Here is a 10,083-nt window from a genome sequence, read left to right as displayed (position 1 = left end):
CAGTGGAGTATCTTAGATGGCCGCTCACAGGCTTTTAAGACCCCATTGGTTTGGTTTTTGCAAATTCCCTAAACTTCTGTTTATGTGGAAATGCCCTAATTTCACCATCATATTTGAGAGAGAGTTTTACTGGATATATAATTCTTGGCTGGCAGTTTTTTCCTTCAAGGCTTTATATATGTCATCCCATTGCCTTATTGCCTGCATGGTTTCTGCTGAGTAGTCCGGACCTTAGTCTTATTGACTCTCCTTTGTAGGTGACTTTTCATTTATCCCTAACCACTCTTAAAATTCTCTGTTTATCTTTGGTTTTTGCAAGTTTGATTCTAATATGTCTTGGAGACTTTCTTTTGGGATCTACCTGATGTGGGATTTGATGAGCTTCTTGGATAGATATCTTCTCATCTTTCACGATATCAGGCAAGTTTTCTGCCAACAAATCTTCAACAATCTCTCTGTATTTTCTGTCATCCCCCCCTTTCTGGTACTCCAATCACTCGTAGGTTATTCATCTTGATAGAGCCCCACATAATTCTTAGAGTTTCCTCATTTTTTAAAATTCTTTTATCTGATTTTTCCTCAAATAAATTGGTGTCAACTGCTTTATCTTCAGTGTCACTAATTCTGACTTCCATTGCCTCAGTTATGCTCCTGTGACTTTCTATTGAGTTGTCTAATTCTGTTAATCCTCTGGATTTCTAATTGCTGTGTTTTTATGGATTCTTGCAGCCTGTTAAATTTGTCATTATGCTCTTCTCTAATCATCTTAAGTTCCTCTATTGCTTTGTCTGTGTGTTCCTTGGCTTGTTCTGCATTTTGCATGATCTCCTTCCTGATCTCTCGAAGAGTTCTGTATATTAATCTTTTGTATTCTACCTTTGGTAATTCCAAAAAGTTCTCTTCCTCCAGAAAATTGCTTGATTCTTTGTTTTGGGCACTTGCTGAAGCCATCATGGTCTGCCTCTTTATATGATTGATTTGATGTTGACTGTTGTCTCCGAGCCATCAATAAATTATTATATTTATTTATTTTATGTTTGCTGATTGTGCCCTAGCTTCTTGTTTTGTTTTGTTTTGTTTTGATATGCCCAAATAAGCTGGTTGTGTGAGCTAGTTTGATTATTGGCACCTTTGAAGCTCTCATGTCCTGTCAGCAGGTGATTAGATCTGTTACTAGGTATGTGAGCCCAGGAGACCATTTACTTTTCTTGTATGGATTCAGCTCAAGTGTCCAGGTAGTCGATCACCAAGTGTGTGGTGCAGGCTCTCACCTGTAGTCTAGACGGGCAGGGGTGATTGGCATAGGCACAGGTATCTGCTGCAGTAGGGGGTCATGCGCTGAGCAAGGCAGGGGGCTGACGGCTGCCCCTGAGTGTCTCGGAGGAAAGTGTGTCCCGGTTCCCTAGCGTGCATAGGTGGGTGGGTTTTGCAGCTGGACTATGAGCAGCCAATGCTGTTGGCTGTAAGGACTGGGAGGCGCCACTTATTCTTGGACCCCGGTCACAGGTGGCTAGGTGGTGTGGGTGGAGCCACCATTCCTCAGGCCCCTGATGTGGGTAGGTGAGGACCCTGCTTAACGGGCAGAGCAGCATCAAATGTCACGAACCTGCCACTTCACATATTTCTGATACAGTCAAAGTTAGGCTTCAGGTATATATCCTGTTGTACTGTGGTAATGAGGGCCTACACTGTTGTAATGGGCCCACACAGGTCTATGTAGGGGTGAAAGGCATTCAAAGTTTGCGGACCCCTTATGCCTGTGCCTAGGCAAAGGAGCTGTGCCTGCCCTGAGTTCCCAGCTTAGGGAAGCTGGCAGATTATTTTTTCCTATTTGTTAATTTCTTCCCTCTCCAAGGCTGGAAGAATGGCTTAGGGCGCATGACGGGTCCTACTTCCAGCCCAGGGGACTTAGCAATCACTGAAGCTGGCCCAGTAGCACGGTGCAGAGTGGGGAAGGGGCAGTTGGTTGGGAGAGAGGTTTTTCTCAAAGGAGGTGTTTTCTGATCCATGCAGTAGGTGAGATTCATATACTTATCTTTTGCTGATTGAGCGCTGCTTTTCACTGGTTCTGGAGGCTCAAGTAGACTCTCTGCCGCTCGGTCTCTCCCACTGTGGAAAACACCTCCTGAGTGCCACTGCTTGCCTCACCGTGCATGCCAGCCCATCTGGCCTGAAGGGTACCTGCTTCCACCGGGTCAAATCTGGCAACCCCTCGCTGCTTCTGAACCATCTTTCCCTCCCTCTGCCACTCAGTCCAATTCCTCAACTTGGCCTTTGATGTTCAGGGCTCCTAGACTGTCATATATAATCGATTCACTTGCTTTTTCGAGTCTTTGTTGTAAGAGGGACCATAAGAAGCATCTGACTACTCCGCTATCTTGGCCCCACCTCTGGCCTAGGTCTTTTTGCTCAAGACCTAGACATGCCCTAATTTCCTTAATACCTACCACCCTGGGCTCTGTGGTGTGGAAGTGGCTGCTCTGGCCTGTTTTGGATTGCTTCTCTTGGTCTCAGTCAGGGGGACCTCCCCAGGTTCCTGTTGAGGACACGTAGCCTCTCATCTCCTCTGGCCCATTGTCAGACAAGGTGGCTTATGCCTTGGTCTTCTTGCCTCTGACCCTTGCTGGGAACCATAACTCTTGATTGTTTTGATGGACAGGACTGGTGGTCTAGAAAATTCCGAAAGGTTTACAGTCTCCCAAATAATCTTCCTTTGGTCTTGCTCTGCATGGGAGGATACTGTTGGCCAGTTTCCCCAACTCCTGTGGCATGCCAGGGCTCAGTACAGGAGTGGCCAACAGGCCACTCTCCAGCCCAGCCTCTTTGTTCTGTCTGTTTTGCACATTCAGCTGCTACATAAGATTTATTTGAAGAAAAGATTCCATGGCTTAAAACAAAGATGACAGAAAAGAAGAGCTTGAAAGTCAGTTCTTTGGGCACATACACATGAGCTGCCTGACAGGAGCTATGGGAGGTCCAGAGAGTATGTTCTTGGACACAGACAAGCTGGGGCCACACAAACGCAACTGATGGTGCCTAGGGGCCAGACAGCCTCATGCTTCAATCATGAGGGGGCTCTGTTTGAGATCACTCTTTTCATGAACATTTTTTGAGTAGGCTCAAGGTGCAGTTGTTTGTCCAAGGTCACAGAGCTAGTAAAGAACAAGGCTTCAGTTATTCCCACTGGACCCTGTGCTCTGGGAGGGCAGAGGTGGGTTCTGCTTTACTCACACTAACACCAGTCCCTCCCAGGCACCTGGCCTGCCTGCAGGTTCCTCCTCAGGAGACTCCAAGTGGCTGGCCTGCACTGCCCTTCTGACCCATCCAGCCAGATCTCTCTTCCCTAAAGTGCTGGTGCCTTGGATGGAACCCCTTCCCCAAGACCCCTCAGCCTGCCACTCAGGGGCCCTGGTAGAGGCTGACCTCAAGTGGAATATCCAGCTTGATTACCCCTAATGTCCAGTGTGGCCACCCCCACCTGGCCCTGAGGCTGAGGAAGTACTGAGAAACCAGGCTGAGTCTGTCCTGGCCATCGAATGGGTACTGAGAGCTGTTGTGTCTGTAGTTGTTTTTCACTGGAAAGGCAAGTCCTGGTGCCAAATTCAAAAGCTACAAAAGGGTATTCAGAGAAAAGCAAGGGCTTCAGCCTGAAGACAAGCCTGTTTGCTGTGACTCATTTCTTTTGCTGCAAGTGCGTAAATATCCAAAAAGAACTATTGATTAACTCAGTCTTGAATGGGGAAATGTTCCTGGTATAATGTAGAGTGAAATATATCAGGATACAGAGTTGTTTCAGTTCTCAGCTTCAATGCTTCCTTCCTGTAGTGACACTGGACAAGTTACTTATACTCTCTTAACCTAAGTTCCTTCATCTATAAAGCTAGGCTGATAGGAGCACCTGCCTCAGAGAGGAGTGATCAGGACTTGACAACTTAATCCTCATGAACTTCATAGCATGCTGCCTTGGTACTCAGTAAGTGTTAGCTGCTAAAAAAAAAAAAAAAAAAAAGTTACATTTTATATACATTTAAAAAAAGACGAGAAGGAAATACACTAAAAAACAGTGAGTGACTCTGAGTGGGAATATGGTGACTTATTCCTTTATACTTTCTACAGTGAATTTGTCTCACTTTTATAATCAGAAAAAGAACAACATACTTAGTTTTTTAGAAGGAAATACTCAGAATCCATTCCCCAGAGTTTTGAGTTAGCTGGTTCCTGGTGAGGGACACTTTCATATATATATGTGTATATATATTTTTTAAGAGTTCAGCTTTTTTCAAGTAGATACATGAGACTAAATGGGCAGCTCGTGTCCGGAGGTGAGATAAGAAGGCGGAGAGGGTCAGGAGCTGGTTGAGTGGACATGGGAAATCGGGTGGAAGGGAGGAGTGTGCTGTCGCAGTATAGGGAGAGCAGTTAGGGTCACATAACAAGGTATGTACAAATTTTTGTATGACAGACTGACTTGAATTGTAAACTTTCATTTAAAGTACAACAGTAAAATAAGAGTTCAGCGTTTTTACTGAACATGTTACAAAAGGGGGTTAGTCAAAAAGACCAAAGCCCATGGCAGCATTATTGGATCGCTTACATTCTTCTTTCTTTGCTTCCACTTTCTTCTCCTCAGCTGAGGCAGCAGTGGCAAGGGCAGGTCCTCCCGCTGGTGCAGCGCCGGCTGCTGGTGCGGGTCCACCAGCCCCAACATTGCAGATGAGGCTCCCCTTGTTGACGTTAGCCAGGGTCTTTGCAAACAAGCCAGGGCAGAAAGGTTCAACATTTACAGCGGCTGCTTTAGTGAGGACATTGATCTTATGATGGTCACCTCATCATTGTGCAAGATGAGGGGCAAGTAGATGCAGGTGAGCTTGGAGCAGGACGTCGTGGTGCAGATAAGTGCTGGGCTGGCGGCTGCCAGGTGCGGTGCTAGTTGCTGGCTAAAGTGAGGGCCTCGCCCCAGCTTGGCCTTAGCTTCCTCGGAAGAACCAAGCACCTTAGCGGAAGCTGAGGAAAGAGGTCCGCTTTCCTGTATTTACCACTGTTAATTATGCCAGTGACCCTGGCAATAACACACCCTTCCCCTCCACCCCCATGACTTCTTTGTTTGCCCCACAGGAGCGCCCGAGGGATGGCTGCTGACACGCAGAGGAAGAGAAGCAGCGAGTGCTCTGATGGCATGTTGGCTCCTTCTGATGGGCAGAGTGTGGAGAGAGCTGAGAGCCCCACACCAGGAATGACCCAGGGAATGGAGCCAGGTATGGAAGGGTGTGCAGCCACAGCCAGCTGACAGCTGGAGCAGCCGCAGGGGAATGAGGATTCCTGGTCACTCTTTCCCTCCCACTCATTCATGCATTTGTTCACTCACTCATTGGATATTTGCCAGGTGCTGGGGATACCGCAGGGAGCGGAGCTCAGTCTGTGCCCTGACTTCCTTTGCACCTCATGTTGTGCCCTGCGCTGTCTGGCTGCCTGTGTGGGCTCTCCGCCTTCTGTTCCCTGTGTCTACAGTGCACCCCCTTGGCTCTCATCTTAAATGTCACCTCCTCATAAGTTAGGCCTTGCTCTACCACCCTCTCTACAGGACACTGGAGTTATTTTGTATTTTATTTGTTGGTGTATGTATTGCCCATCTCTCTCTTCCACGAGCTGGTGAGCTCTTTGAGCACAGGGCAACTGTACCCCAATGCCTGGCACATTGCCACGTTTGTAATACCAAAAACCCAAACCAAACCTATTGTTGTCAAGTTGATTCTGACTCATAGTGACCCTATAGGACAGAGTAGAACTGCCCCGTAGGGTTTCCAAGGAGTGGCCGGTGGATTTGAACTGCTGACCTTTTGGTTAGCAGCCAAGCTCTTAACCACTGTGCCACCAGGGCTCCAGGTTTATAACAGAGGCTCAAAATATATCTCTTGAACTATTCTGTCAAAAAAAAAAAAAAAAAAAAATCAGTGAAGGACAACTGACATAGTCCCTGCCCTGGGGGAGCTATTACAGTGGAATTGCTTAGGAGCTATGGCCTGAGTTGGGGTAGGGGAGCCTTACCCCAGAGAGAGTGATTCCTGAGCATAGTGCTGGGCATACAGCATTGAGCAACCAGGTTCCTGCCCTTGGGGGATCCCATTGTAGTTGGGGAGAATAGCTGATAAGTACCACAAGAGAAATCAAAGAAGGAAATATGATAGAGTACGTGCGGTTGGAAGTCAGATGAGGAGGTAACATATGAGCTGAGAGCAGAAGTGCAACAGGGAACCAGCCATGCTAGCAGGTGAGAGTGCCTTCCAAGCAGAGGGAACAGCAAGTACAGAGGCCCTGAGGTGGGGACATGTTGAGGGTGTTCAAAGAGCAGACGGATGAAGGCCAGTGTAACTGGGATGAGCCTTGGGTGGGCCATGAGATAGGAGTGGGAGAGACAGGCAGATACCAGCTGCCACCACTGCCGTGAGTGGTGGGTCTTATTCCCAGTGTGATGAGAGAAGACTGGTGGGCCATAAGTTGCATGACCCATGGCAGACAGTGGCAGGAGGACACAGTAGCTTGGCCTCAGCAGGACAGTTAACCTAGAGTGGCCATGTCAGGCACCTTGCTGGTGAGGGGGTCTGCCAGAGGCTCCCCCCTCTAAGCACCAGTGCTTTTGCCTGCAGGTGCTGGGCAGAAGGGTGCCATGTTTGTCCACGCCCGTTCTTATGAGGACCTGACTGAGTCTGAGGATGGGGATGCATCTGGGGAGAGCCCCAAGGAAGGTGCCGGAGGTCCCCCACGACTGCCTGCAGACATGCGCCAGATTAGCCAGGACTTCAGCGAGCTGAGCACCCAGCTAACGGGTGTGGCCCGTGACCTGCAGGAGGAGATGCTGCCTGGAAGCTCTGAGGACTGGCCAGAGCCCCCAGGGGCAACAGGGCGACCAGCCACAGAGCCCCCCAGGGAGGGCGCAGCTGAGGGGGATGAGGAGGATGCTACCGAGGCATGGCGCCTACATCAGAAGCATGTCTTTGTGCTGAGCGAGGCGGGGAAGCCTGTGTACTCCCGATATGGGTCAGAGGAGGCACTCTCCAGCACCATGGGTGTCATGGTGGCCCTGGTATCCTTTCTGGAAGCAGACAAGAATGCTATACGCTCCATCCACGCAGGTGAGCCACCTGGGGAGGAGACCAGTGAGGGCTCCCCTGGCCAGGGTTAACTCAACAGGCTTTGGAAACCCATGGGGTAGAGGACTGGGATGTGCTGTGTGACCAAGGGCAAGTCCCTCCACCTTTCTGAGCCTCCAGGTCCTCATCTGTACATGAGATAATATCACTGCCTGCCTCATGGAGCTGTTGTGAGGGCCAAAGGTGGCTCTGACATGGGCTTTGCCCTTGGAGAGGGTGAGAATCACCTGGGGAGGTGACAGAAGAATCCAGGTCCTGAGCCCCACCCAACCCTTGCCTGTTGACTTAGCAGTTGGGAGGGGGAAGTAGAGATCCAAGAATGTACGTTTTTCGGAAGTGCCTCCATGTTTCAGCAGGAGCCAGTCTGTGAAGCAGATGGCAGGAACAGGCCTGGAGCCCTCAGGGAAATGGGGAAATGGGCTACTGTTTTTATCCTCATCATCCTTAAGCCCCTTCTGTGTGCAGAGCTTTGTTGGCCAAGGGGTGGAAAGGATATAGGAGGCATTGGGCTCCGAGCAGGGCCAATCCGAGAGGGCTTTTCTGGAGAGGGTCTAAGGCTGACACCCATCCCCCCGCCCCCTCAGATGGCTACAAGGTGGTATTCGTGCGCCGGACCCCACTGGTGCTGGTGGCAGTGGCACGCACCCGGCAGTCAGCTCAGGAGCTGGCTCAGGAGCTGCTCTACATCTACTACCAGATCCTGAGCCTTCTTACAGGCACGCAGCTGAGCCACATCTTCCAGCAGAAGCAGAACTACGACCTGCGACGCCTGCTCTCGGGCTCCGAGCGTATCACCGACAACTTGCTACAGCTCATGGCACGCGACCCCAGCTTCCTGATGGGGGCGGCGCGCTGTCTGCCCCTGGCTGCAGCGGTGCGCGATGTCGTGAGCGCCAGCCTGCAGCAGGCGCGGGCGCGCAGCCTCGTCTTCTCCATTCTACTGGCGCGAAACCAGCTTGTGGCTCTTGTGCGCCGCAAGGACCAATTCCTGCACCCCATCGATCTGCACTTGCTCTTCAACCTCATCAGTTCCTCTTCGTCCTTCCGTGAGGGCGAGGCCTGGACGCCCGTGTGCCTGCCCAAATTTAACGCAGCAGGCTTCTTCCACGTACACATCTCTTACCTGGAGCCTGATACCGATCTCTGTCTGCTGTTGGTCTCCACCGACCGTGAGGACTTCTTTGCTGTCTCCGACTGCCGTCGCCGCTTTCAGGAGCGCCTGCGCAAGCGAGGAGCCCATCTGGCCCTGCGCGAGGCACTGCGCACGCCTTACTACAGCGTGGCCCAAGTGGGCATCCCGGACCTGCGCCACTTCCTCTATAAGTCAAAGAGCTCAGGACTGTTCACCAGGTGAGGGAGGGCCTTGGGGGGCACTGGTTGAGGCAGGGGTATGGGAGAGGGAAGAACTGGTTGGGCCTGAACCCCAGGAGGCATCCTTGAAACTGTCAGCTCCTCTGGAAATAGACCCGCTGGCTGGATCTATTTTGCTCTGGCCACAGGGACCCAGACTCCCTGTCACCGCTCTCCCCACGGCCATACACCTCTCTACTTCATTACCTAGAAGGCCTGAAAATGCTCGATATACCCAGGAAGGAAGCTAGAACAGAGGTCTCCTGGGTCCCTTGCCCTGGAGCAACTCTGCCTTCCGCCTCATTTTGTCCAGCCCAGGATGCAGAGCCTCTCCCCTACCCACTCCCTTGACAGAGGGGCTGGGGTCAGGTGTGGCAGTTTCTCCTCCCTTTACCCTCTTTTGGCCCAGAGGGATCCCAGATCTCCTTTCCCATTCCAGACCTATCAGTCTCAGTCTTTGACACCTAACTCAGATTATCTTCTCCAAGGGAGGGTCAGCAAGGATACCATGAACTCGGAGGGTGTGGGCATCTGGAGAGTAGGACACATTTCCTGGCTGGAAATAGCTATTTCTAGATCTCCAGAGAAGGCAATAGAAGTCATCCTTTTGCAAATCGCACCCCATCCACAGCCCTGAGATGGAGGCCCCGTACACAAGTGAAGAAGAGCAGGAGCGGCTGCTGGGCCTCTACCAGTACCTGCACAGCCGTGCCCACAATGCCTCCCGTCCACTCAAGACCATCTACTACACAGGCCCCAACGAGAACCTCCTGGCCTGGGTAAGGCAGCCCTGGGCTAGGCTGGGCTTCACTGGGGCTCTGGGGAGGGGCCGTGAGGGACCACCAGCCTGGATGACCACCCCGTGCCCCCTCCCCCAGGTGACAGGCGCCTTTGAGCTCTACATGTGCTACAGCCCACTGGGGACCAAGGCATCGGCTGTCAGTGCCATTCATAAGCTGATGCGCTGGATCCGGAAAGAGGAAGACCGCCTCTTCATTCTCACGCCCCTTACCTACTGATGGGAATGTGTGCAGGCTCAGCCTTCCTGGGCCCACTGGGGCATGGGAAGCTATGGGAGCCTCCAGGTGGGGCTAGCCTTTTCTTACCCAGCCAGCAGGCAGGGACTGTGGGTTGGTGAGTGCATTAAAATGCTTTGGGGAAGACATTTGTCAGGCCCTGTCGCTGTGTACTTCATCCAGCCACTCTCACTCACACACATAGACACTGGATTCTCCTCCCTAGCCTCTGCACATCTTCCCCATGCACAGGGGCACATGTACACTTGGGCCTTACTCCTCCCTCCCCTGCACTGGTGTCAGGCCACACATGCTCAGAATCAGGCCTTGGGCTGGGACTGTTTTAGATCCACTGAAGTCCTGCCATATATAAAGGGTTCTCAGATGCCCCACTGACCTTGCCCCCATAGCCCTGTCCCCATAGTCAGTGTGAGCCTTCAGTGCCTCTTCTGTCACTCCTGGGTCGGTTCCCAGCTTCATACTCCAAAGGACCCAACCACTCTGGGAGTCCTGGGTATATAGCTATTTGTTGGGCTGCTGTAGGTCAGCAGGAATTGAGCTTAGTGAGA

General features: G+C 51.4%; 2 protein-coding genes across 2 annotated transcripts in view; one reads left to right on the top strand and one right to left on the bottom strand.

The window, feature by feature from the left end:
• MON1A (MON1 homolog A, secretory trafficking associated) overlaps positions 1-9,663 on the top strand; it is a 20,101-nt gene extending 10,438 nt beyond the window's left edge. Inside the window, exons 2-6 of the mRNA XM_004368550.2 lie at positions 5,116-5,255; positions 6,645-7,130; positions 7,733-8,498; positions 9,130-9,277; positions 9,377-9,663. Coding sequence (XP_004368607.1) covers positions 5,129-5,255; positions 6,645-7,130; positions 7,733-8,498; positions 9,130-9,277; positions 9,377-9,517 — 1,668 coding nt within the window. The 5' untranslated portion in view covers positions 5,116-5,128 and the 3' untranslated portion in view covers positions 9,518-9,663. The remainder of the gene's footprint in view (positions 1-5,115; positions 5,256-6,644; positions 7,131-7,732; positions 8,499-9,129; positions 9,278-9,376) is intronic.
• Positions 4,548-5,093, bottom strand: LOC105756220 (60S acidic ribosomal protein P1-like). The gene is made up of 3 exons (XM_012555208.1): positions 5,075-5,093; positions 4,812-5,004; positions 4,548-4,743 (listed from the first exon to the last, which is right to left on the bottom strand). Exons 1-3 carry the CDS (start codon positions 5,091-5,093, stop codon positions 4,548-4,550), a joined length of 408 nt encoding a protein of 135 aa, XP_012410662.1.
• Positions 9,664-10,083: the final 420 nt, after the last annotated feature.

The sequence above is a fragment of the Trichechus manatus genome, unplaced genomic scaffold (genome assembly GCF_000243295.1).
Source record: "Trichechus manatus latirostris isolate Lorelei unplaced genomic scaffold, TriManLat1.0 scaffold00001, whole genome shotgun sequence".
In the NCBI taxonomy this organism is placed as follows: domain Eukaryota; kingdom Metazoa; phylum Chordata; class Mammalia; order Sirenia; family Trichechidae; genus Trichechus; species Trichechus manatus.
This window is presented reverse-complemented; position numbering and strand designations above follow the sequence as displayed.